The sequence below is a fragment of the Ursus americanus genome, chromosome 2, assembly GCF_024610735.1.
Source record: "Ursus americanus isolate L20-20 chromosome 2, mUrsAme1.1.p, whole genome shotgun sequence".
NCBI classification, from domain to species: domain Eukaryota; kingdom Metazoa; phylum Chordata; class Mammalia; order Carnivora; family Ursidae; genus Ursus; species Ursus americanus.
The window spans coordinates 23,754,191-23,780,741 of record NC_142128.1 but is presented as its reverse complement, the minus strand read 5'-3'; the positions used below and the strand labels follow the sequence as shown (position 1 = coordinate 23,780,741).

At 45.8% G+C, this 26,551-nt stretch overlaps 2 protein-coding genes across 5 annotated transcripts in view; both read left to right on the top strand.

Moving 5' to 3' along the window:
- The first annotated feature begins 1,353 nt into the window (after positions 1 to 1,353).
- On the top strand, positions 1,354 to 16,455 carry LDAF1 (lipid droplet assembly factor 1). 2 transcript variants are annotated; one of them, XM_045776467.2, is made up of 5 exons: positions 1,354 to 1,501; positions 3,872 to 4,071; positions 10,317 to 10,485; positions 11,955 to 12,093; positions 14,745 to 16,455. In XM_045776467.2, the coding sequence occupies exons 2-5, from the start codon at positions 3,976 to 3,978 to the stop codon at positions 14,824 to 14,826; spliced, it is 486 nt and encodes a 161-aa protein (XP_045632423.1). In that variant the 5' UTR covers positions 1,354 to 1,501; positions 3,872 to 3,975; the 3' UTR covers positions 14,827 to 16,455. The 2 variants fall into 2 exon arrangements, with proteins under 2 accessions (XP_045632423.1, XP_045632424.1); XM_045776468.2 differs by having other exon boundaries at positions 1,385 to 1,528.
- Positions 16,456 to 16,565: 110 nt separating this feature from the next.
- Positions 16,566 to 26,551, top strand: part of ANKS4B (ankyrin repeat and sterile alpha motif domain containing 4B) — a 44,324-nt gene continuing 34,338 nt past the window's right edge. The window contains exons 1-4 of one of the 3 annotated variants that reach the window (XM_045776425.2): positions 16,566 to 16,889; positions 17,199 to 17,496; positions 19,749 to 19,852; positions 25,700 to 25,781. Coding sequence is in view for 2 of the 3 variants with exons in the window: in XM_087869921.1 (XP_087726047.1) it covers positions 19,820 to 19,852 (33 nt within the window). In the remaining variant the exon portion in view is untranslated. The remainder of the gene's footprint in view (positions 16,890 to 17,198; positions 17,497 to 19,748; positions 19,853 to 25,699; positions 25,782 to 26,551) is intronic. The other 2 variants (XM_087869921.1, XM_087869925.1) reach the window with 2 other exon arrangements.

Genomic DNA, 26,551 nt, shown 5'->3' with positions numbered 1-26,551 from the left:
AGAAGACTGTATCACTGAATCTTGAGTTCCTCCTCCTATACTCCAAACAGGTACTAACTTCTTTACAGCTATTTTTGCATCCCTGCTCCCTAAAAGCCTGTGACTGTTTCCCAGGCTGCTATGAACGCGGGTCACAGAGGAAAGGTAGGTCCACAAAGGTCCCTGGATGGAAAAGCCTGAGAACTATGCAGTAGCAGGCCAATGCTCAGGCCTGTCATTTTACAGATGAAACCCAGGCCCGGAGAGGTAACTCACCCAAGGTCACACAGTAAGAGTCAGCCCTGAAATCAGGGCCCAGGACTGTTGGAACACCCCTCCTGCAGCTCATGGTCTTTACCAGTAGCTCTATGGCAGTAGTTTGTGTCGTTGTTGTTGTTGCTTTTAAGATCTATTTATGTATTTGAGAGAGAGAGAGAGAGAGAGAGAGCAGGGAGAGAGGCAGAAGGAGAGGAAGAAGCAGAACCCCCTACCCCCATTGAGCAGGGAGCCAGAGGCAGGGCTAGATCCCAGAATCCTGGGATCACTACCAGAGCTGAAGGCAGATGATTAACCAACAGCGCCACCCAGGCAGTGGTTAACGGGAAGATTGCGCCCCCTCACAGGACATTTGGCAATGCTTGGGGACATTTTTGGTTGTCACAACTGGGAGGAAGGGGATGACTACTGGCATCTAGTGGGTCGAGGCCAGGGACAGTGCTAAACATTCTACAAAGATAGGGCAGCCCCCCTCAATACAAAATTTTCCCGCCCAAAATGTCCATAGCGCTGTCATTGAGAAACCCTATTCTATGGGCCGGATTTGGGGCCAGGGAACATGTGTCCGGCTCTGACGTGGAACTGAGGGACTTGAGGCTTTTTCAATTATAAAAAATAGAGGAAATTACCGAACCCATCTTTAAGGATCTCGCTGGTTCATGATATCTGCGTGAGAAGTAATGGCTAAAACCTGCCGGTCAGGGCCGTACCTCATCCTTGGGTCTCCTGGGCTCCAGGAATGCTTCCAAAAGAGGTGGTTCAGGTGTAGGTATTTAGGCAGGGGACGCCCTAAGACGCTGCGCAAACCCGTGCTCAAAGGCCAGCCCACCTGTCTCGGCGGTGGCCTGGGCACTCTCACTTCAAGCCAAGAGTGGAGGACGGGCCTCAGTTTCCTCATCTGTAAACTATTCGGGGCCTGTCAGGGTGGCTCCAAAATGCCGAGGGGGAGAGCGCGCTTTGGGGAGCGCGCGGCCAGAGGCCTCGGTGCGCCTTCGCGGGCTCCCTCCAGCCGTGGGCGGGGAGAGCGGCACTCGGCGCAGCTGTGGGAGACGCGGGGTGCGGAAGGCGGAGGAAGGGGCGGGGCGGGGGCGGAGGAAGGCGGCAGCCTGGGCGGGGCAGGAAACAGGCTCGCACTTCAGCCGTTGCCCACAAGAGTTCCTCCCTTCTCCTCCCTTCCCCTCTTCCTCCTCCCCCCGCCTCTCTCCTCTCCGCCTGCAGACCCTGGTCAGCGCGGCCTCCAGGACCGGTGAGAGCTCGCAGCTTGGATGCTAGGGTACAGCATGCCCGGGCTGACTAGACCCCCTCGCAGGGAGGGGCAGATGGAGGGGCGCCGGGGCGCGGGTTGAGTGGGCAATGGGTGTCCTGTGCTGTGGCCCACTGTCCGCAGTTTAGTGTAAAGGGAAGTTCTAGGGAACCCAAGCCCTCAAGACCGGCTGGGAGCGCACGCACACACCCTCACACCCACCGCTAGATTTGGTAAAAGGGTTGCCAGCCCCATCCCACCCCCGAGACCCTGCGCTTTCTTGGAAAACCTGGCGGGGGAGTATCCAAACCCTCTCCCCAGGTTTAATGAAAATGGGTACCCTCCTTCCCACAGGTCCCTCTTCTCTACCGAGGGACACCCCCTTCCCCTGTCACTGCAGAGAGGGGCGCTCTAAGTAACAAAGGTGGACTCTTCTCCACAAATTAATGACTCCACTCCCGCGTGAACGCCCCTTTCTCAGCCTCCGTGCGCTCTCATGCGCAGACCCCCTTTCCACCTGCCTCCCTTCCACTTCCTCTCTACGCATGGATCCCTAGAAGGGGTGTGGAGGCTCCCCTCGCGTCTTCGAAGGCCGAGAGACTGGAAGCTGATGGGGAGGGGGCGGCCTGGGTAGGCCCGAGTCGCCCAGCATTCCTTTCCCCCAGCCGGAGGTGCGCCCCCTCTCCCTTCCAGCAGGAACGCTCAGGGTGGCAGTTAGCCCCAGGAGGGGCGGGTTGGCCAGTGATCTCTGGGGTCAGTCTGGAGGAAGCTGAGAAGGCGGGAACTTGTGGGCCGCGCGGGGGGTTAAAGGGTTGACGCCTCCCTCCAGAGACTTCTCAGTTCCTGGGGAGACGCCTCTGTAGAGTGAGTGACTAGAGGGTCCGGGGCTTGGTAGCCAGGTGGATGTATTTGATGGCTGTGGCCCGTGGCTTTCTACCCAGGTTCATTCCCATCGGACTCCCCAAACCGGTCTGGGTGGCTCTTGGGTTCCCTAGGCCTCTGGAGACCTGTAAGGAGATCTGGGCTTGTATCTGCCTGCTGCAGAGATGTGATTAGGGGAGCCACGTCCTGGGAACCTCCCAAATCCAAGATCTGTGCCAGTTGCAGCTTCAAAGACAGAATATGGCTGTGGAGGGGTTAATCCTTTCCTGTCCAAAGGGTTCCTGTTTGACAAACGGGGTTGTAGCAGAGGCTGTCTACCTGGGGTGATGAAAATGTACTTTAAGTCTGCATTCTAGACCCTGTAGGTGTCAGTAAAGTAACTCCTACCCCCTTACTCGTATAATTACCATGTGGTATAGTCGATATGGTAAACAGATGACAGCATCACTCAGTTAATTTTGGCCACTGTGACAGGATCTTTGAGGCTTTTTTACTATCAGTAGTCAGGAGGTCATTTGTAAGGGAGAAATTGTGTCCATCCTATGGTTGTTCTGGGAAATACAAAATACGAACAATATATTTGTTTATATGAAAATCCAACAAGGGTTAAAAAATAGATATCTTATTGAACAAATTGGTTTTATAATGATGTTAACTTAGGACAGTCCTGAAAATTAAAGGCTGTTGAGTCACAGAGTATTAATTGTGGCTTGGTCTGCCCTTGAGACACCTCACCCATTAAGAGGAGGCTTAAAAGTAAATAGAGAATGATTTATGTGGTTGGAAGCCAACCTGTTTAGTGTGGGTAGTAAATAAAGAAATTGGCCACCATCACTGTTTAAGAATGGCTTTCTGAGGGAAAAAAGGCAATGGGACTTGAAATAGTGTATTCAGCTTTCTACTATATTCTTTGCAGCAGTTTGTAAGGCTAAAAAAAATAAACATAAGTCCCCAGAGATAATACCATTAACATTTTGGTATTAAATGATCTATATCTTTCTAGGTCTGTTATTTTACTATGGAATATAAACATAAAATACATGTATTTATGTAACCATATGGGATATCTTACAGTTTTTTTCACTTATCATGGATGTATGTTCATGTCACTAACTAGATGTCCACATTATAATTTTAACAACTATGTGATACTCCATTTCATGAATTTATCATTATTTAACCAGTTTCCTGCTGATGGACAGTTAGGTTCTTTCCAATATTTTGCTGTTTATTATATACTATATGAAGAATTGCACTGCACATCCGTTTGTATGTTTTGATATACCTACTTGATTATTTCCTTCAGATTCCTGGAAAATTAGTTGTTGGATGAAGGTGTGTGCACTTAGAAATTCTGATAGATATTGATAGACATTGCCAAGCTACCCTCCACCTGCACACCTACCATCAATGTGTGAGAATAGTAGAAGCTTTTGTTGAACGAGCTGGGTGAATACGACTAATGGTTCAAGATACTTTTTGTTTCACCAGTGACAGCAAGAGGCTGGGTGACATGAGAGATTCGACTGCGCCCTGCCCTGGACAGCTTACTGGTAGAAGACTTAATCCCTGAAGAGACTGGAGTGAGTTTCAGGATGGCAAAAGAGGAGCCCCCGAGTACCTCAAAGGACTTGAAGGAGCTGCAGAAGAAGCTGTCTTTGCTGGTAGCGTCCATCCAGAATAACTCAAAGGTCAGTTTCCAATCAGGCTGTATAATGGAAAATCCCAAAATAACAGCAGCTTAAACACCACAGAAGGTTATCTCCTCTCTGAAGTAGGAGAAATTTGGAGGTAGGTCAGGAATCTCTGTTAATTCACCCCCCTGCCAGGGGTCTAAATTGTGATCTTCAAACTCATTGTCCAAGATGGCTGCTGAAGCTCAGCCATTGTATTCACATTCCTGGCAATAAGGATGGAGGAGGGAAGGGGAGGAAGACTCCTAAGCCACCACTAGTTTAAGGTGACTTCCTGGAAGTCACACACACAACACATTTACCTTGGGGTAAATGCAATTCTTTAGTTGCATATAGAGGGTGGGTCTCAGTCTGTGCCACAGATACTATACTTTCATGTTTTGTTGTTAATTTTGCCCTGTTCTCTGAGACTGAGGGGCTAAAGCCTACTCTAAATTTGAGTCCAGTTTTCCCCTAGAAACCCAGAGTCCAATAGAAGTATGATATGAGCCACATACGTAATTTAAAATTTCCTAGTAGCCACATTTAAAATGTAAAAAGCAGGTGAAGTTAATTTTAATAATGTATCTTATTTAGCCTAATATATCTAAGTATCATTTCAATATGTAAACTTACAAAAAGTTATTAATGAAAATTATTGAGATGTTCTGCATTCTTTTTTTGTAGTCAGTCTTCAAAATCCAGTGTGTATTTTACACTTAATGGCACATTTCCATGTGAATTAGCCACTTTTCAGGTGTTTAGTAGCCATTCAGTGACAATGGGGCTTGAGATAGTATATTCTACTTTCTTGAATTTTTATCTTTCTTGCTTGCTTTTTTATGTCATTCAGCATTTTGTGGGGGGAAAAGAATAGCAGCTCTCAGAGATAATATTAACATTTTGTTGTATTTCCCTGTAGATGTTTTTTCCTATACAAAATACCCATAAAATACATATGCGTCTGTAACAAAATGAACTGGTTTGTGATCTGTTTTTTGTATTGGACACCACAGTTCCCCTCGGGTCTATTTGAAGAGACACCACTTTGCAGTCTGGAGCAATATACTCTATAGAGATCTTCCCTGGACTCATCCCCAAATGCCTCTGGCCCTCTTTGTGGATTTAGCAAGCTATTTTTAAATTGGCCAAGCGGCTTGTCAGCAGGCTGAGACTCTTGTTACTAAAAGTTAGCTTAGTAAGAAAGGTCCTCCTCATCTACCTGTGCATTTGGTTCTCACTATATGTGTCCTTGTGTTCTCTGAGGTCACCTCAAACAACGAATTAGCAACTGCTGAACAATTTCTCCTAGGTGATCTACAGGATTAGGTTCTGGCAAATTTCTGGTCACAACGTTTTCATCAACTGATAAATATATAAACTGGTGTATGTGTATTTATGTTTAAAGACAACTTATTTAGTATATGTTGTTGATTCATTAATGTTAAACTCATGGCCAATAGCCCTATAGCTCCTTCCTGAATGAAGATTATCTAACACACCTATTTTCTCTTAAGGCGAATCACACCCTTCTTACCCTTAAGAACACCAGCCAGTTTTTCTGCCATTTTAAATGGTGAAATTACCAACAAAAAACACAAGCTGTGAGAAAAGGTGGTACTAAATATGCCTTGGAAAGGACAGCTGTTTAAAAAGCTTTGGGGCGCCTAGGTAGCGCAGTCGTTAGTCCTCTGCCTTCGGCTCAGGGCGTGATCCCAGCGTTCTGGGATCGTGTCCCACATCAGGCTCCTCAGCTGGGAGCCTGCTTCTTCCTCTCCTACTCCTCCTGCTTGTGTTCCCTCTCTCGCTGGCTGTCTCTCTCTGTCAAATAAATAAATAAATCTTTAAAAAAAAATATAAGCTGAAATATGAGCACTGCCTAGTTTGACCTCAGCTGGGAACATGCGTGTCAGGTGACTTAAATTTTCCCATGCTCTGTACATGTTCTCGAAAGCACCACAAATATTGATTTTGGGGTTACAGATAAATTTTGGTGAGTAGGTGAATTTGCAAATATAGAATCTGCAAGTAAGAGGGTTTGGCAGTAAATTGATGAACCGTGATTGAGCCCTTCCTATATGCCAAGTGCTGTGTTAGGCACTGGACACGTCTTATTTAATATTCATATCTACATTCTGAAGTAGACGTTTCAAAGCATATGAACTCCGGCTTCTTGGCATTTCTTTACTTCATCATCGTACATCCTCAGTCGTGGTCACTGGAATAGATTTGGGCTGGATAACTTCCAGATCAGCTGACTCCCAGAGTGATGGGACAGATTATCAGCTGGCTAAGCGCTGATGTTCTTTGGGTCGTCCTAAGGTAGAGCAGTTTCTTTTAAAATTTTGTATTATGTTAATTGAATTAAATAATATGAGTTGTATTCACTCGGTAGAGTAATGTTGAGGAGAAAGGAAAGCAAGTCACCTGGAAACCCATCAGTAACAGATCCGTTGACGGTGATTATTATTATGAGGCCTCCCTTCATTATGTAATTTTCATATGTGGTGGTTGTGATTGTGGCAGATGTAGTCCTGTATTTTTATTTTTGCTTGATATTGCATGTTGGTGTTTTTCCATATTGAATCTTAGGTCCTCAGAACAGTTGCTTGGTAGTAGAAACTTCCATCAGGTTGACATAACCATAATTTACATAAGCACCTCCTTGTTTCTGGGATATTGGGATGATTTCTTTCCCCCAAATAATTTTTGACCTTTCCTCAGAGTTTAATAGGCCCTTTAAGTTCCCGAAAAGACCAGATGGGCTTCTACATGGAGTGTTTGTGAAACAACTCCATCATTTCTTCTAGGAAGTCTCCGGAATGTCAAGTGCTCGTTGACATAGGCTGAGAGAGTCAGAAACCCACTTGAAATAGCTTAAGCAGTAGAATAGTGAGACCTGCTGGGACTTTGGGGAAATGGGAGACTATCTTAGAAACCAAGGGCAGGAAGTAAATCAGGATCTGGCAGGTCACTGGGGTCAGAGGTAACTCTCAGCACCCTCTCTTGGGCCATGTTGTTTCTGGTTGTAACTTTTCCTTGTGCAACAGCTTCATTCTTCTCTCTCTACAGCTTGGCTTTCTTGCTCTTCCCTTCACATGGGCCATCGTGACAGCCCAGGCTGGCACCTTCAACATCCTATGTCTCCCTCAGCTCCCAGCTGAAGCCCATTAAGGGGCTTGCTCTGGGAATGCCTAATTCCTAGGGTCAAGAATCTGGGCTTAACCAAGTTACCTGTGGCCAGAAAGGTGTCAGCTGGGCTGGGACTTTTCATTTCATGGACAGAAACATGGCTTCAGGAGCCTACCCCTGCTGTGGGAGGGAGCAGGGTTCAAAGTGGAGAGAAGACAGAAGGAACATGGGATGGGCAGATGCCTCCTGATTACCTATGACTAGTTTTGCTCCCATGCTGGTCTATTCCTTCCACAAGGGATGTTTTTGAACTATGTCTCTGGCATCTTTGTGCCAACCCTGAATCACATGCCAGAGGGCACCCAGGGTCTGTGGTCTGGGAGAAACTGTTAACCTTGGACTTGTCATTACCAGTGGTTTTTGTTTTGTTTCTAAGATTTTATTTATTTTTTTGAGAAGAGAGAGAGGGAGAGCGCAGAGGCAGAGTGAGTGGGAGAAGCAGACTCCTCCAAGCAGAGAGCCCTATGTGAGACTCGATCCCAGGACCCTGAGATCATGTCCTGAGCCGAAGGCAGGAGCTTAACCAACGGAGCCACCCAGGCACCCTTACCAGTGGTTTTAAATAATCCTGACACTTTCATCCTTCTCCTATGGGTAGCAAGGGACAATGGACACTGACTGTCTTTTGCATTCTGACACCAGGGAATTGGCCTGTCTCCTGAATGGTTCCAGATGGAGCCTCCATGTCCTTCAATACTGGCCTCATTACCCCTACTTTAGAACTTTCCATACTCGTGTGAATTTTAAAATAAATTGCCTTTGACCTTGGGTGAGTTGCTTAGGCCACTGAATCTCCATCGCCTCTTCTCTAAAATAAGCAATGCCAGGCTCACTGGTTTGTTGTGAGGATAATCTCAGAAGCTGTTCGACAAGGCTGAAGCACAGAGCCTGGCATATAATGGTGCTAGTCTCTCCCAGCCTGGCATTCCTGAGTTCTTCAGCACAGTACCATGCCTGTAAAATCCAGATTGGATGACCTGTGTCTGCTTCCAGGATAGGGATGGAAAATTGCAGTTCATGTTACTGTGTAATAAGCTGTCTCACTTTCCATCCTCCCATTGTGTCCCTCTCTGTTGCCATGAGAATGAGAAGTTAATTGCTATGTTCTAATTCCCTGGATTTAAATAATGTTCCTCATTACCTGCTTCTGGGCATTGAAGGGAGAAATAAATGAGGAAATACATTGAAAGTACTTAAAACAGTGCTTGGCTCCTGAGTGTTTAATGAGTGTTCTCCATTACTAGGTGTGGTCCTCTTCTGTGATAGATGCTGGCCTGAGCAGGCCATCCTTCCTGAGGGAAGACGATTTCTGCACTTAACTGCATCTTAAATGGTCTCTCTGCATGTCTGAATGACTTTCTATTTTTTGGTTGTAGGGCCCCGACTCAGAAGAGGCTAAGAGAAAAATAGATTCCTTAGGGTCTGGAAGAAGACCAGGCGTGCAGTGGACACACATGGCTGTTGTGCTGGGTGGTCTGGGTGTAAACTCATAAGCCTGGCCTTCTAGTGTTCCAGCTTTATCTGCTCCCCACTGTGGTTACTGGATCTCTTGATAATAAGGATCAGAGAGAACAGTTCAGTCTGTCAGAGGATGCCTGGGTGGTTTTACTAAGAATATATGTGGACTAGAGCCGGAAAGCAATCAAGACTTAAGACAGCTCCAGGGACCAGCCCCACTCCCTTGACGCCTCCTCTCTTCAGCTGCCTTAACAAGAGAGTCTCATTGGGTTCTGATTATCTGAACCAGGCATTCCCAGTATAGTCACCTCTGGCTAGAGAAGTTGAATAGCCAAGTCTGGTAGGGTTTCTCAACTCGGAGTAGCTAGAGGCAGTATAGTCAGTGGGCATTGTGCCGTTTTTTTTTGTGGCCTGAGTGGAAGTGAAATTTGTCATGCCTGGAGATTCTCCTAATGAGGCAATGCTAAGCCCCAAGACCAATGGCCGTGGCTTCTTGGAACAACAGCCTTTTCTAGCTAAGCAGCATGAGCCCTGCACTTTGATCACCATCAACCTGAACTACAAAGCCCTCCTGTCTTCCAGCTGACCCCCAGATTCCCACCATTGGAGTCACTAGGAGGCGCATGTGTTTTGGGTAGTGGTACCCATGATCGCCTGAATTTCCTCTTCATTTCAACTGCTGGCCTGTAAGGCCTTAAGGAATGAGACCTGGGAAGGTTTTGATGGAGAAGAGTTCTGGAAAGATGGAAACTTTTAAGAGAACAGGAACTAACATGTCAGTAATGAGGAGAGAGACAGAATAGGGCTTAAGAAGACGGGGGTTGGGGGGGAGGCCCATCCTTCTGGATTTTCTAGGGCCAGCTCTGCATTAAAGCAGCCCTCCTATGTTGAGCCAGATCCAGAAACTCTCTTGCCTGGTGAAGGAAGATAGCTTGTTCATTAACACAGCATAAGCTTGCAGTAATCATCAGGCTGTGGCCTGACTGTGGTATCCACATTGATGACGTGAAAGTATTTTTTCCCTAATAAGATGGCAGCCATTGCAAGCGTTTGACATTTCGAGTGAAAAGATTCAGCTTTGAGTGCCTAGATTTTGCCACTTGGAAACTGTGTGACTCTAGGCAAGTCCCATTGCTTCTCAGACTTTCATTTAGCAGGTCTGAGGCAGGGCTTGAGATGTTGCGTTTCTAACAAGCTCCCAGGTGATGCCACGTAGCTAGGACTTAACCTCTCTGTGCCTCGGTGGCCTCGACTATGAAGCCTCAACTGTGAAGTAGGAGATCAATTGTGTGGACATGACATCCATGTGCACGCATGCTGAGGGTCTCTTGAGAGGGTGTGTGTGAAGTGGTGGAGCCATGACCAGGACTTTCCTCCTTTCACAAGACTTGAGGTTGGGTGGGACCCTTAAACTTGCTGTCTGTCTACAGCTGCCTTAAGTTGTTGCCACGGTAACTCATGTCTTGGGAGAATTGTTCATGTTGACTTGTTATGTTACTTATGAGCCATCCAACTTTACAGCCTCTGGGTATACTTCCTGCAGCTCCAATGGATCCGTCAACCTGGGGTTCAGACATGGCCTTCAGTCCCGGCTCTTTCTTCTTTGCCCGCAGGTGGTTGCCTTTATGAAGTCCCCGGTGGGTCGGTACCTGGACAGGCACCCTTTCGTGGCCCTCACCGTGCTGCTGTTTATTGCTATGTCAGCCGTTCCTGTTGGGTTCTTCCTGCTCATCGTGGTGCTTACCTCCCTGGCGGCTTTGGTGGGAGTCATTTTACTGGAAGGTATCCTGCTCATCTGTTCACCCCCTCAGAAAATGATTCAGTTGGGGGCACAGTATTTATTGGGTACCTGCCACTCTTATCAAATGTTCCTGTTCTGGAAAAGATCACAGTGACCAAGGCGGATTGTCAGAGTCGTTAAAAGATGGACTTTGGAGTCCACATTAGAATCTTACCTCCACCAGTGCGATTTAGGACAAGTTATTTACACTCTCTGAACCTCAAATGCCTTATATGTAAACTGGGGAAATGATAATACTGTCTCAAAGGGTTGTTGTAGGGATTGAAATTAAGAGTCCCATAAAATACTTAGCAGAGCCCCTGGCACAGAAGGCTCCGCAAGAATGGTAACAGAGTCCAGTTATTCCACACCTCATTATTGAACACCTGTTACATGCCAGGTGTCTTGCTAGGCAGTAATATTCCCCCTTCTCCACCTTTCCTCCTGAAGTCACACTGCCAACTGTCACCTTCTCCCTTTGTTGCTAAGGTAAAAGTACTGAGAAGGCAGATCTGATTGGCTCAGTTTGCCTTTTTGTATCAGATCACAAACCACAAGATGCTGGCCATACAGCTGGTTGCCATTGGGTCACTGGTTTATCCTAGGGCTTCCCAGAGCTAAGAGCACCCAGGTTGTTTCCCTGCCCCAGAGACTGTGGGTAAGGCAGTTTACCCCTGAAGGAGAAGGTGGGCATCGTGGATGGATGAGCAAAATACAGCCTGGCAGAGTAGCTGCTGAGTAAATACTGATGGATAGATGGACGGATGAGTGAATGGGTGGAGGAGCGAATGAGCACTGTAGCAAAAGTAAATTTAGGAGAAGGGAGCTATTTTTGGTGGTGTCATGCAAAGCTTTACAGAAGACAGGATTTAAAGACATGGAACAACTTTTGTTTCCTTTGTGGAAGAGAAGACTTTTAAATAGGAATAGCACATATAAAGCCTTTAGAACAGTAGTCTGGAATTTGAGTGTGCGTAAGTCTTATCTTTTGAAAATGCAGACTTCCCGGCCTCATCCAGAGATTGGTATTTAGTAGTTCGGAATAGGGTCCAGAAATCAGAATTTATCACATGCCTTCCTGAGGCATCCAGTTCTGATACAGTGGTTGTCGGCCACGCTCAGAAAAACACAGATCCAGGATTTTGTAAATCTTTGTCCAAAAGCAGCACATCCATTTGTATTCTCTGATGTCCTTCCTTTGCAGGGTCCATCCCTGAAATTGTATCACTGTAGCCATGAGGTTGGAGTTCTGAGCTGTTTGACCGCTGCCAAGGCAAGGATAAGGATGTTTGCCTTGCACTGAGGCCCACTCAGGTGGTTAGATTACCTCCTTTTTAAGTGATGCTGGAAATCTGGGTTTTTATGGGAGACCTCCTCACTTAAAAAGTCTGAGTGAACTGTCGAACACAGTGGCCTGGGGCTTTCACTTTGTTTTAGCTGAACGCTTCTCCTAACTATGCTCTCCTTCCAGGACTGGTCATCTCTGTGGGCGGCCTCTTACTGCTTTGTGTCCTCTGTGGCTTGAGCTTCGTATCACTAGCCATGTCGGGGACAATCCTAGTGTCCTACATCTTGGTCTCCAGCCTTGTCAACTACTGGTTTCCTCCCAGGTAAATACTTGTTAATGCAGCAGTTTGATCGTTACCATTTGGGGGATTTTCACAAATACTACCCTAACCCTAGTTGGATGTCTACAAGTAAAATTGTGAGAGGTCGGGTCGGTGTTCTGTATAGTTTCCCATAGACATCAGACATGGAGTGAGAATTGGCAATGGAGTTTCATACAAAAACATTGCTGTCATCATCCGTCACACACAATTACTCATTTTGTTGTCATGGCAACTCAGTGAAGTAATTGTTATTGATTCCTTTTAAAAGATGCCGTTAAATTTATAAAACTTCCAAATAAGGTGTTTTTGGAGGGGGGGGAATGAGAATAATGAGCCACCATTCCACTCACCATGCTCGTATCTCAGGATGATACAGGGGGCCATGAATCTCTTACTCCCAATGTCTGTCTTCGTCCTCTTTGCTCTTCAGAATGTGAGTGTCTCACCACACTGAGTGTGATCTTGTGTTGGTATGGATTTTGTTCCTACACTTAACGGCTCCTAAATGCCAGCTACACTTCATCTGGAGCCTGAACTGAAGGAACAGTGATGTATGTAAATGCTGGAGGGAAAACCAGCTGTGTTGGAATTACTGTGAGACAGTATGTTTGTCTATAATGGGCCACCCTCCTAAGGGGTTTTCTGAGATGGTTTTATTGTAATGCTTGATTTTTATCTTTTTCTCTTTGTGCATTGTAAACTCAAGTAGGATGTGACTCCATTGCACTTCCTTCAGGCTCTTGCATAATTGATGATAGTGGCTAATACCCATCAAGTACTTGCTCTGTGCCAGGAACTCTGTTATGCACTTTCCAGGCCTTAGTGCATGTAATCCTCACTAGCTCCATGAGGCAGGTACTAGCTCCGTTCTATGATAAGGGAAATGAAGCCAAGTCCCAAAGCAAAGTGTGGCAGAGAAGGGTCTTCAATGCTGGTCAGTTAACTCCAAAGCCTCTTAATGAAGATTCCAAGTGACTCCAAAACAGGAGTCAGCAGACAATTTCTGTAAGGGGCCAGATGATAAGTATTTTAGGTTTTGCGGGCCATGTGGTCCATATTGTAATTCCTCAACTCTGCTGCTACAGCCAAAAAGCAACATAGTCAATAAGAAAACAAGTGAGCATTGCTGTGTTCCAATAAAACTTTATTTACAAAAGGAGGTAGCCAGTGAGATTTGGCCCAAGGAATTTGCCAACCCTTGCTCTAAAAGAACCAATATCCTGAATTTTGTTTTTCTATAGAGTAGCCCTTGAACTTCTTACCAAAATGTTATCCAATTGTTACTCATGTTAGAAAATAAAATGTGAAGTGGGTATAATTTAAAATAGCTCAGGGCTGGTTGTCACAGGATCGCCTGGCTTATATCCCTGGAGTTACATCCAGATTCTTATAAATTGTTTTGATCACTATTAGTCTCAAAGGAGTTAAAAGGAGAAATACTGGCTTAAATTTGGCTTATTGCAGCTGATGCTTCTGAGCCAAAATCTCTCCCTGCCTCTGAACCCTACTCTGCTATACCACAAGGAGTTACACAACCTGAATGCCACCTGTTTGTCAATGAAGAGATTAAAAAGATTTCCAAGATTTGTCCTTGATCTCCTTATACTCCCCTCCTCCTCCCAACCGAAGCACCTGGACCCATTGTTTTCACTAGGGCAGTGTTCTCAAGTTTTTTGTTCTCTGGACACATTGTGTCTTCTTAAAATTACTGAGTCTTCCCAAGGTTTTGTTCATGTGGTTTAAATGTATCAATAATAACTGTAGTAAAAATTAACAACAAATTTAAAAACTACTCATTTAAAGGGGACAGTATTACCTGTTGATATAAATAACATCTTTATGAAAAGTAACTATATTTTCCAATACAAAAGGAAATGAGTGAGTAGCATTGTTTTACATTTCACAAATATCTTTTTTTTTTAAGATTTTATTCATTTATTTGAGAGAGAGAGAGAAAGAGAAAGAGAGTGTGTACAAGCCCAGGGGGGCTGGAGGGACAGAAGGAGAGGGAGAAGTAGGCTCCCCGCTGAGCAGGGATTCCAGACTCAGGGCTCAATCCCAGGACCCTGGGGTCATGACCTGAGCCGAAGGCAGATGCTTAACCGACTGAGCCACTCAGGAGCCCCTGCATTTCACAAATAATCTTTAATGTCTGCCTTAATAGACGTCAGATGGGTTTTGAAGACCCAGACTGGCAAATGTGTGGCTGGCAAAGGGAGGACAAGCTTTTTCAGTTAACTATGGATGTTCTTCTTTGATAGTACGCCAAAACTCAGTAAGTTGTAGTTTCTTAAAGGTTAATTGAAATGTCACTTTTCGTACTTCGTTGTATTAAAATCCCCTGGTCTGTCTTGTTTTTTAGATCTTTTATCGTGCATGTTTTTGTAACTTCATGCACTGCTCATTTGCAGTACCCAAATTAGAATAGCAGGAAGGGGCCATAATCCCGACCCCTAACTCAGTCATTTTAACCTCTTGTGCCCTCAGCTTTCTCATCTATAAAATAGGTATAGCCTTAATCTGGTGTGTCTGCAAGAATCAGCTAAAAATAAACCAACAAAGAATGTCATATATTCAGCTTTGTGCACTCTCAACATTAAAGCTCTTTAAAGAGGCCCTAGAGCTAACCATTTCCTCTTGTTACCAAACAGACCTTTGACACAACAAAACTCCAGCGGTGACTGTCAGCTGGCTATGAAGTCTGCAGACTTAGAGGGGCTCCACCAGGAATGACCGGCCCAGCGGAGCCAGAGCTTTTTCCAAGCACTTCTCCAAGGCTGTGGATCATACTCAGCCCTTGGGATTATGACTCAGAACGGGGCTGGGTGGTCAAACACTCCTTGGAAGTGTCCTCTAGCTTTTTCATTTATTTGTAGGATCCCACAAGGGCCAATCTGGGGATCTTGTTGCTCTTGCATGAGTCCTGTGGTTCTGTTGGCTGACCTACCCTCACATGAGAATTAGCAGAGAACTGTAGCAGCTCAGCACTTCCTTGCCTTTCACCCTTCCTCCCCAATGTGCAGACTTGACCTTGGCCCAGTCCTGAGCCTCTAGAGCCTGGCAGCTTGACCCCAAAGACGCAGATCTTGTGTCCAAGGGCCCAGTTTGGGGCAACTGTGGATTTTTTTTTTTTCTGTTATTTTTTTCCTTCTTTCAGAAATGAGAGAAGTTGTTTATATATTCACTTATTTGACACAACGTGGGGAAAGAGAAAAACAGAGCAAGCTCTTCTGCCTTATTAGCTTTTTATCAGAAAAACCAGCAACATTTGGCAATAATGGCCTCTCGGACAAAGTTGGAAAATAGAGTCCAAGGTTAACTTTATGGCCAAGGGCACTTTTGAAAAAGTCTAAAGATAGAGTTTACGTGTTGAGTACTGTTAAGTGCCGTTACTCTTTAAAATATTTGTACTTGATACTTTTGTATTGTTTTAAAGAACTTGGCTTGTTAAGCCATTTCTGTAAAAAGTCCTATGAAAATGCTAAAGGCCTAAACAAGCTTTTAAAGTCCTGTGGGATTTCTCCTTCAGTGGTCTGCTGGGGCATTTTATTAAATATTTATTTAGATGAGGTTTTTTTTCTTTACTCTTTATTTCACCCCCCAGACATCAGACCCCCTTATTCCTTCTCCGTTGATTTCATGGCAGATCCCAGGTAACAGGGCTCGTGATAGACACTCCACCCAAAGTGGCGTTAAAGGGTGTGGGGGTAGGACAGAAGGGCTAAAAGGCCAGGAGATAGATTTTCAGGCACTGCTGGATCCAGGGGCTCAGGTGGCATCTCGAGGCATCTCTGTCCCTTTATCCCTCAGCATTGCTTTCCTCGTGTGAGCTGCTTTTCCTGTCAGGCTGTGCGTACGGGAGGTCCCAGCAGCTCTGGCTTTACGACAGCCTCACCGTTAGCGCTTCGCACCCGCACCAGTGAGGAAGCTGCTCTTGTCCAACAGCGTGTGCAGAAGCCCTGCGTTTGGCTCTGATTGGACAGACTTGGGTGATGTGAGCAATCCTGAACCAATCACAGTGGCCAGGAGGGCAGACTAGGCTGATGGGGCTGGGCCGGGCCATAGGGTTTCCACCAGAACCAGGGATGGTTTACGTCAGCCCCACCGGTTTCACATAGGGTCGGGGTGCAGACTCCCAGAGGACTATGAGACGGAGAGGAAATACTCGCTGGGCAGACGGAATAGAAAGCCTGTTACTTGGAATAGTAGGACATAAAAGCCTTAATCCGGAAACTTCTGAACCCTATCACAGCCACACCTGTCCCCAAAGGTGCCTTTACCTCTTAGAGAAAAAGAACTGTCTATTCCTGACAGCACATGGAGTATTAATAGTTGGTGTTTATTAAATGTTTCTTTTCTTCATGCAAATGTCTGCTCTCATGTCTATGCTATCTACCCAGCTGGTAGTAATGAATGAAAAAGTCCCTGGCCTCCAGAAGTTTACCTTCTAACCCAAGAGTCGCTTAACAAGTGTATTAACTGTTGCTGTATAACAGTTTACCACAAACTATAGACTTAAAAGAACATGTGTTATCTCACATTTTCAGTGTGTTAGGAGTCCTGGCTCAGCTGGCTCCTTTGCAAGACTACAAGCGCAGTGTTACCTACCAGGGGGGGCTCTGATTTGAGGCTCAATGGGGGATGGATCCACGTCCAAGCCCACATGGTGGTAGGAAGCATCCAGTTCCTCGCAGGCTCTGTGGCACCACACACGTGGCAGCTTGCATCTTTGAAGCCACCAAGAGAGAGATTCTCTTAGCAAGACCGGCATTACTTTCTTAATGTAGTGTAATAAGGTATGTGTAAACACATGTATCTTGTCACTCTTACCGTATTCTGTGGGTTAGAAGCAACGACGGGTCCCAACCACGCTGGAGAGGGGAATCACACAAAGTCAGGTGTATCAGAGGTCGGGATCATGGACTCCACCTTATGGTCTACCTGCTACAACCAGTAGTCAAAATAATAGATTATGATAAGCATATCGGAAGAAAGTAAAAGGATGACGACCAGGGGAGGCCACTGTCATCACAGCAAGCAAGGATTTCTTTTCTTTTTTTTCTTTTCTTTTCTTTTTTAAGATTTTATTTATTTATTTGACACAGAGACAACCAGCGAGAGAGGGAACACAAGCAGGGGGAGTGGGAGAGGAAGAAGCAGGCTCCCAGCGGAGGAGCCTGATGTGGGGCTCGATCCCAGGACCCCGGGATCACGCCCTGAGCCGAAGGCAGACACTTAACGACTGAACCACCCAGGCGCCCCAAGCAAGGATTTCTTCTTGGAACCAAAGAATGAGAAGTTACTGCCATTCCAAGAGCTAGGAGCGGGTGTTCCCAGCAGAGGGCACAGGGACACAAAGGCCCAAAGACTGGAAAAGAAATGATGTCCGCGTGGCTGGGCCTGGTGAGCAAAGGGTAGATGAAAGATAGGAGCCCATCATGCAGGGCCCCACAGTAAGAAATTTACACCGAAGAGCAAAGGGAAGACAAGGCATTTTAAAGGGACATAGTCAGACTTGAATTTTTAAAGATAAATCCATGGCCAATGGATCGGGAGATGAAGGCCAGTTAAGTCTGCAGAGGATGGTTGTGGCGCCACACGGGGATAGAGGTGGTGGAGACCTTCTTCATTTGGAGAGCCAGCAGCATTTGGTGATGGATTGCATGTGCGTGATGAAGGAAAGGGGGACATAGGATGGCACCTAAGTTTTTTTAACTTGAGCCAGTGGGTAGATAGAGACACTATTTTCTGAAATGGGGCTGGATGAATATTCAAAATCTCCTTTGCTCATATTAAGTCAGGCCTTTTTAACACTAATAGGGTGTGTGAAGTAGACAGTTGTTTTAGAGTGTAGGTCTGGGCTGGGGATACAAGATTTGGAAGTATTTTCAGTGCTGAGAGCTTTACACAGCCATCTTATAGAATGCTTTCCTATAAGTAGCCAAGAGATCGTTTTAAAACATATTTCTGATTACATAAACATTCTTGCTTCAAACTCTACAAAGTGCAAGGTGCTTTCCCACTGCATTTGGGTAAGACCCATCACAAACTGCCCCTGCTGGCTTCTCATTTTTTATATCCATCAGCCTCTGGATTTTAGAGGTGAAACTAAGGTTTAGAGCAGAACTGACTCGCTAATTCTTCCAGGAAACGGGACATCTAAATCACGGCTTTGTAATTCAGGTTTTCCATCACATTGCCCGGAGCCCAAGGCCTTTGCTGATCAAACAAAGTAAAATAATGTACAGAGCCCAGCAAAGCGCCTGCCCCAGAATAGGCCCATAAAGCATAGTTGTCAAAATGCACAGTGCGCTCTCATTTAAAACTGAGTGGAACAGGAACGTGTGAAAGGCCTATTGTTAGCCAGGCTAACAGGAATGTTAGGACTCCCCGATTATTCAAAAGGTGCCTGCCTTTTAGGCATAGTTCAATGTGTGGCTCATTTGGAAAGGTAATTTATCCTTAGAGCATGCGAACTGTGACTTTATACAGCCACAATGTTCATTTATCAGTTTGTCCAGGTGTCTGTTTTTGCCATGTGCTGGGTGCTATCTTAAACCGTCTACAAATCAATATACATTTTCGGTCCATCCTCACTACCACCCATTTTAGAGATGAAAAAGCTGGAAGACTGAGAGGGTAAGTTGTCAAGGGCACATGGAAACAAGGGGGATTCAAGCCCGGTTTGCCTGAGTGCAAAACCCACCCTTGTACTCAGCATGAGGTTCAGTGTCAACTCCTCTCCCTGCCTTTGAGGGCTTCTGAGATTTAGACCCATGCCCTATATATGCTGTCTCCAACAGCACCCATCACCTTTGCTGCTGTGTCAAATAACTCCAAGGATCGCCAGTTTCATAAAATGAAATGTGAGTGGTTGGCTCCCCCTAGAGTTGTCCCCATAGAGGTACCATTTCAACTAGCATCTGTGTGTGGCTTCTTTTGTCTGCTTTGCATAGAACAGAGGATTCAGGGGTGTCTGGCTGGCTCAGTCGGTAGAGCATGTGACTCTGGATCTTGGAGTTGTGAGTTTGAGCCCCACGTTGGGTGTAGAGATTACTTTAAAAAAAAAAGTTAAAAAAAAAAAAGAACAGGAGATTCAGCCCAGAAGTTGCAACTCTCTGGCAAAGGCATGATCAGGTGTGAGTTGTCACAAGAAGGTTGAGTACTTTCACATGGGTTTTGCTGTGCTTCCTTGAACAGGAGAGAAAAGGTGGAGCTAGAGAGAGGGGGTAGAATTTGAGAATAACCTGCATTCCCTTATCTATGCCATGGTACCCCCCAAAACACATGTGCATGTGGGCATACACATATTGTGAGTGATTAAATAGGCATACACACACACACACACACACACACACACACACACACACACACACACACATCCTGAGTGGTAAGACTTGCGACAGTTATGAATTAATGAAGTGCTTTCTTTGTCTTCCTGGGGGGAAGGGTGGGGATTACATACAAATCTGGTGTGCCTCTTGGGTATGTCATTACGGTGGATAGTATCCATCAGGTGTGGCAGAAAGTTGAAAATCAATGATGTTGAAGTATCCCCCTTCCAATCCTCCCACTTCAAAACATTTCTACTTTCCACAACCCAGCTCCAGGTTCGTACCTCTGTGAAGTCACGTGCACTCTCTTTATACTTACAGCCCTTGTGGAACAGGCATGGTGAGCAAGTGACAACCTCTCTGTGCATTGACTTCTTCAGTCTGTAAAGAGAATGCCGCCCAACCGGAGTCTTTGGGAGACTGAGGCAAGTGATATCTAGATTATAAAAGTGCTACAACACAGTGAAACAATTATATCCTTGCTCGGCTGAATCATCTCTTGTTTGCTGCTATTCTCTTATATTTGTCCTACCTTCTATCCTCCCTACCTGCCCACCTCTCCACCAGTGCTCTGGGGATGGAAACAATGTCCACATATTCACTTTGGGTACTCTACAACCTTAAACATAGAAATCCCTGAACAACATTTTCCATTGACTAGAAAAGACCAAGAAGTGTGAATCAAGAGCCTATTTCCCAGGACATTTGGCAGCATGTGGAGGCGTTTTTGACTGTCATGACTGTGTGTGTGTTTGGGAGAGGGGGTGCTGCTGGCTTCTTGGGGGCTGAAGCCAGGGATGCCGCTAACCATCCTACAATGCACATGACAGCCCCTTACAAAAAGAATCATCTGGGCCCAAATGTCAGTGCCAGGGTTGAGAAATCTTGATGGAGACAAACAAGAATTAAGAGTGTTAAGCTAAGCAAGAGCAGAGCTCATCTGGAATGAGGCTGGAATCAGCCAGGTCTGCACTAGAGCAGCCAGTTACAGAAATGGCATCAGGAAAACTCCTTCACATTTGGGAAAGATCAGGTTTCCAAAGACCTTTCATACCCATTACCGTTTCTGACCTGTCACAACAGTTTTGGGAGTTCACTCTGTTCCATCTTCCTGCCATACTCATCAACTGGCAGAAGAGGAAACTGGGCCAACAGGTGAATCATTTGCCACAGGTCTCAGAGCTGGCTAGTGGCTACACCACGAGAACGCCATCATCGGCTGCCAGCTCGGGCTCGGTTTGCTCCCCTCTCCCTGCTTTTTTGTTAAAGCAGAAGTGACAAGCATGAGACATGGGGAAGGTGGACTACTTGGCAGTTGGGAATCGGAGAGTCATCCAGGTTGGAGAGGACAGTGGGTGTTGGTTGGCTTTCCAAAACTTGGGAGGAAAGGCCCCATACACATGCGCCAGGAGACCTTATGCCCCTGTTTAGGTGCTGGAGCTTCAAGCCCCATTTGAAACCCTTAAAAAAACAAAAACAAACAAACAAACAAAAAAAACCCAACTACCAGAGGGTGGAAATAGAACAGAAATGTTTCCTAAAGAAAGTGCTTGATTGTTGCACCAGAAGAGGGAGCTCATATCCAGCGATCTGAAGCTGGCTCAGCAGAGAACAGCCCTGAGAACTGGAAGAAACTTTGGACTTGTGCATCTTAAACCTTAACGTGCATCTGTACAAGGGGTCCTGCTAAAAGGCAGATCCTGAGTCCGTAGGTCTGGAGCAGGACCCGAGTTTCTGCATTGCTTCCCAGCTCCCAAGGGAAGCCTTCCACAGACCACACCGTGGGTAGCAAGGTCGTAGAAGCCCTCTTCAATCCTCTCCTCCTACAGATGGCACACCTGAGGCCAGAGAGGGGCCACTGCTTTACCCACTGCCACTGTAAGTCCGCACCGCCAGGGCTGGCACCCGTGTTTCCTGTATCCATTGTTTGCTTCAGGGCATCTTTCCTGCTCCTCTGACCCTAACAGAATTAAGGGAGGGGAGGATCCATCCCTAGGTATGGAAGTGAAGAGACTGTACTGTCCGCTTTGAATTCTTAACCTCAAAAAATAGGCACTGCCAGTTATTTTACCAGCAGAAGATGTGTTTATTTGGGAATAAAAGAGAATTGCAATCTGGGATAAAGAAGCTGCAGCAAAACTGTAGGCAAGTCCAGGGAATAAAGGAAAGGCATGCTTGTTTATTTTTTTATTTATATTTATTTATGTATTTGAGAGAGAAAGTGAGAGCACGTGAGTGGGAGGGGCAGAGGGAGAGGGAGAATCTCAAGTGGATTCCATGCTGAGTGCAGAACCCAGTGTGGGGCTTGAACTCACGACCCTGAGATCATGACCTGAGCCAAAACCAAGAGTTGGACACTTAACCAATGGCACCACCCAGGTGCCCCAAGGCTTGCTTTTTTAAGGAGAGAAGGGGTAAGTTAGGAAGGTTGTTATGAACTAAAAGTCCGTTAGAGGGAACTGGGAGTTGAAAGTATAGTGGCTTCTCATTGGCTGTTGCCTGGTGGGTGAGGGTGGGGAATGAGGAAAGCAGCTCTTCCTCTGGCTGGAGTAGAAGAGTGGTATCTATGTTCACAGTCAAGTCAAGCCCTTCTTGTGGGGTCTGCAGTTGATTTGGAGTAGTAGGGCATGGGAGCTCCCCCTGCCAAAACCTTCTTTTTTTTTTTTTTTTTTTTAAAGATTTTATTTATTTATTTGACAGAGATAGAGATAGCCAGCGAGAGAGGGAACACAAGCAGGGGGAGTGGGAGAGGAAGAAGCAGGCTCATAGCGGAGGAGCCCGATGTGGGGCTCGATCCCATAATGCCGGGATCACGCCCTGAGCCTAAGGCAGACGCTTAACCGCTGTGCCACCCAGGCGCCCCAACTGCCAAAACCTTCTGACTGCATTTAGTGGAGTTTCCCTTTGCTCGTTTTCATAGAATCAAGTTTCTTTGTACTATATTTTTGGTCAAATCATTTTCCTCCCTTAAGGACCAGTGGGCATCCAAAGATGAACAGAAAAAGACTCTGGTCTTCTTGTGCCTTGAGGGAGACAAAGCAAAGTGAATTTGTTTACAGAAGGTGTTCGTATTTGTAGTTTGTACAAATTTGGCTATTAATCCAAAGGAAAGCTTACATGTAACTTGGTGTGTTCTTATAGATGCAAATTATAGCCGTAGTCGTTCTCCTAAAAATAAAGCTTCTTTAATCCTGAATCATTTTGAATGCTTTTACCTACAAGAAACAAAATGCCTCCCTTAAAAAAATAGGAATCCTTAGCATCTCACTAAACATGAAAGATTGTTAAAGAACAAAATTTCAACTGAGTAAACTTGAAGATCTAACAGGTTTTATGAAGCGAGTCATGAACCCCATCTAGCATGTAGAGGGGAGCTCTGAGGAGTCGTAGAAAATGTAAGGTTTTCATAGGAAGGAGGGTGGAGCAAAGAAGTTATTAGCAAAAGGAAATTGCTTTAGGCAAGGTCACTTTCCCTTAGCGGGGAGGGCTGGGAGTCTTACGCAGGTGACCTCATCTTCCTTTGGGGGAATGGAGAGGACCCATGTGACAGATTACCTCATTGGTGTTGACTAGAGAAGTCCTGACTAACCAGTTAGGACTTCATTTCTGGGGTCGGGTGGGGGGGGGTAAAACTGCAATTAGATTAGGTATTAATCTCTGGTTTGGTGACTTGCCTAGCACGAGTTACTTCCTTTGGGGGCCTGTGGTTTTCTTTTTAACAAGATGCAAGTGATTGCAGGGTTGATTCAGGAAACACAATGAAGTAATCAGGAGTCTAGGCTTTCCATGTTTTTACTGCACCATTCTCAGATAGTGTCATTAGGCTTGTTTCCTCATGGTCACAAGATGGCTGCCACAGCTCAAAGAATCACAATATCACACCACCATATCCACAGACAAGAATAAAAGGGGCTAGCCTTACATACTTTTTTCTTTTTTAACAAGGAAGAAAAAGACAGATGCCTCCCTTCCAATATCCCTTTAAATCTCATTGAACAGAACCTTATGCCTGCTGGTAGCTGATCTGCAAAGGGAATGACACTTTATCTTGATTATTTAGCACCATAGGGATATACTATGCCATTCCAGAACAGAGTCAAAGTTCTCTTATTAGATAAGAAGAGGATGGGGAGAGAATGAGGATTCTGGGACCCAGTGCTACGTGCATGTGGGTTTCCCCACACCACCAAGCTGGTGCCATTTGGGTGTCCTACAATTCAACTGAATTCGGTCACTGTCTACCTGGAGATAGCATCAGATCCTACAGGTTAAGGGCTCAGTCCTACAAAACTGTCCCTACCCACCCCACCCCGCCTCAGATGCCAGTCATGAGTCCAGGTGGTTACCTGTGCTTCTCATGGTCTGGCTATAGATGGAAGGTTCTGATGACACCCTCCTTGGGTTTGATTGATTTGCTAGAGCGTCCCGTAGAACTCAGAGAAACAGTGTACTTACTAGATTACTGGTTTATTGTTAAAGGATGTAACTCAGGAACAGCCAGATGGAAGAGATGCACAGGGATGGAGAAAGGACAAGAAACTTCCGTGTCCTCTCGAAAACACCATTCTCCCCAAATCTCCATGTGTTCTCCAACCTGGAACAGAATTCTTTGAACCCTCTGCTTTTGGGTTTTAATGGAAACTTCGTTATATAGGTGTGATCAGTTAAGTCACTGGCCAAGTCCCAGAAATCAACGGGGTGAGACTGAAAGTTTCTACCCACTATTCAAGATTGGTTTCCGTGACAACCAGCCCCCTTCTCTAGGTTATCTAGGGGCTTTCCCAAAGTCATCTATTAATGTAACAAAAGGCTCCTTAATTGCTCTCAATGCTTAGGAAATTCAAAGTGTTTTAGGAGCTCTGCGCTGCATGGGGACAAAGACCAAATATATATTTCTTACTATAAATCATAATATCACAGGAAAAGAAAGGGGGAAGGAAACCCTTTTTCATTAAGCAGCCTACACTCCACTATCAGTCCCTGCTCACTCATGAGTGTTTTAGTTGTGTTTATTCACAGAGCAAGGTTTCATGGGTGTTGTGTGATCAAAGGTCAGGGTCAAGGAGAGGTTAGCGAGAACTCTAACCTCTGGCAGGGAAATCTCTCAAGAGAAGAACTGGTACTTAGGCTACCTGGGAGCCCAGCTTACACACACTGGAGTCCATTGACTCATCAGGTGGAAGCTGCTACGGATATGCCATGCACTACATGTTCTACCTTCTGCTGACCCCCTGTCCTGCCAACAGTAAGGTACCCTCCCACTCCATGCACCACCACCTTCAAGCCAGTAGCAATGTAACCCCATGGGTTTTCTGCTTCTTGGCACAGTAGTGACTGCCATGAAAGGTAATTCCCATTATGGTACCTCAGTGGGTTACAACTTCAATCCCCATCTCAGGATGGACTTGCGTTCTCAGCAATTCTTCAATTCCACCAGGATATACTATGGCTTAGAAATGAAGCTGGTTGCAACTTGAAAATGCCAAGTAAAACAACAAACTGCTCCCATGTTCTTAGTCTCTGTGTGTGAGCAACAGTGTGAGTTTGTAACATGTTCTCTGTGACAAAGTTTGCCGGCCGTGATTCTTACCCAGGGGTGTATGTCAGAATCACTGGAGGAGCCTGTATTAGTTTCCTCTTGCTGCTGTAACAAATTACCACAAGGTCAGTAGCTTGAAAATAACCAATTCATTCTGGAGGTCAGAAGTTTGAAATCAGTTCCTCTGGGCTAAAGTCCAGGTGCCAGGGAGGCTGGTTCCTTCTAAAGGCTCTAGAGGAGAGTCCTTTTCCTGAACTCCTTGAGCTTCTAGTGTCCATCTGATTTCCTCAGCTGGTAGCCCCTCCCTTGTCCTCATGGTGCATCACTCCAGTCCCTGCTGCCATCGTCACATTGCCTTTTCCTTTCTGTGGTCAGATCTCACCCTGTCTCCCTCTTATAGGGATCCCTGTGATTGCAGTTAGGGCCCACCTGGATAATCCAGATAATCTCCCCATCCAGAACCCTTAATCATGTATGTAAAGTCCCTTTTCCCAGGGAAGGAAACATTCACAGGTTTCTGAGATTAGGACATGGATATTTTGGGGCCATTATTTGGCCTCCCACAGAACCTAAACATGCTTAGACCCCCCCTCCTTAAGGATTCTAGTTTAGTAGGTGGGGCCAGGACATGTATATTTTTCAAAATATGTGCCTGATTAAGCATCTCTCATCTAGCACATAGCTTTATCCAACCTTCAGTTGCTTATAATTTTATCTCTGACGTTTTATTTAGATGGCTCCAATGCTGACTGGGCAGCACATACACCAAGATTTTGACTACTGGCTATCTCCTTGAACCCTCATGTGCTTTCAAAGTAGGTTTTGGTTTTTGTTAAGATTTTTTTTTTTTAAAGATTTTATTTATTTGACAGAGAAAGAGTGAGACAGCACAAGCAGGGGGAGCAACAGAGGGAGAGAGAGAAGCAGGCTCCCCGCCGAGCAGGGAGCCCGACATGGTGCTCGATCCCAGGACCCTGAGATCATGACCTGTGTAGAAGGCAGATGCCCAACCCGCGTGCCCCAGGATTTTGTGTCTACACCCAACATGGGGCTTGGACTGACAACCCCAAGATCAAGAGTCACATGTCCTACTGACTGAGCCATCGGGTGCCCCCAAAGTAGGTTTTTCGGGTTTGGGGTTTTTACCAAAGTAGGCTTTATTCTCTTTTCACAGATGTGGAAATAGGCCCAGAGATCGTTCTACCTGTCTAAGGTTGCACAGCAAGAGAGACAGAGGTCCAGAACTCAAACCCAGCTCTTATTCTAGAACCCGACAAATTTCATAAAACTGCCTGAGTCAGCAGAACGGGGCAGGGAAGGAAAGTTCAATATTAGAGGAGATTTCCCAAGGCATGCAGGTCCATTCCCAGCCCCTGTAACCTCTACTCTCCAAACCATCGGGTAGAGTGTTAGAACCCACATGCCCCTCATTTACCTCCTGGGACCTGTATTACAATTATGGCTCATCCCTACTGCATAAGCAAGATTGCAAGCACAGAGTTTGGGTGAAGGAGCAGCCTCTTGGGATTTGAGCTCACTCTCTCCTCACAGCGCTAGGCTGCCTCCCCCATGTACAGTAGGATGT

What these genes read in the sequence shown, in the direction of transcription:
- LDAF1 (XM_045776467.2), top strand. Translation starts at nt 3,976, where the DNA reads ATGGCAAAAGAGGAGCCCCCGAGTACCTCAAAGGACTTGAAGGAGCTG. An exon ending in GGGAGTCATTTTACTGGAAG is followed by an intron (nt 10,486 to 11,954) that starts GTATCCTGCTCA and finishes CTCTCCTTCCAG; the next exon opens with GACTGGTCATCTCTGTGGGC. An exon ending in AACTACTGGTTTCCTCCCAG is followed by an intron (nt 12,094 to 14,744) that starts GTAAATACTTGT and finishes GTTACCAAACAG; the next exon opens with ACCTTTGACACAACAAAACT.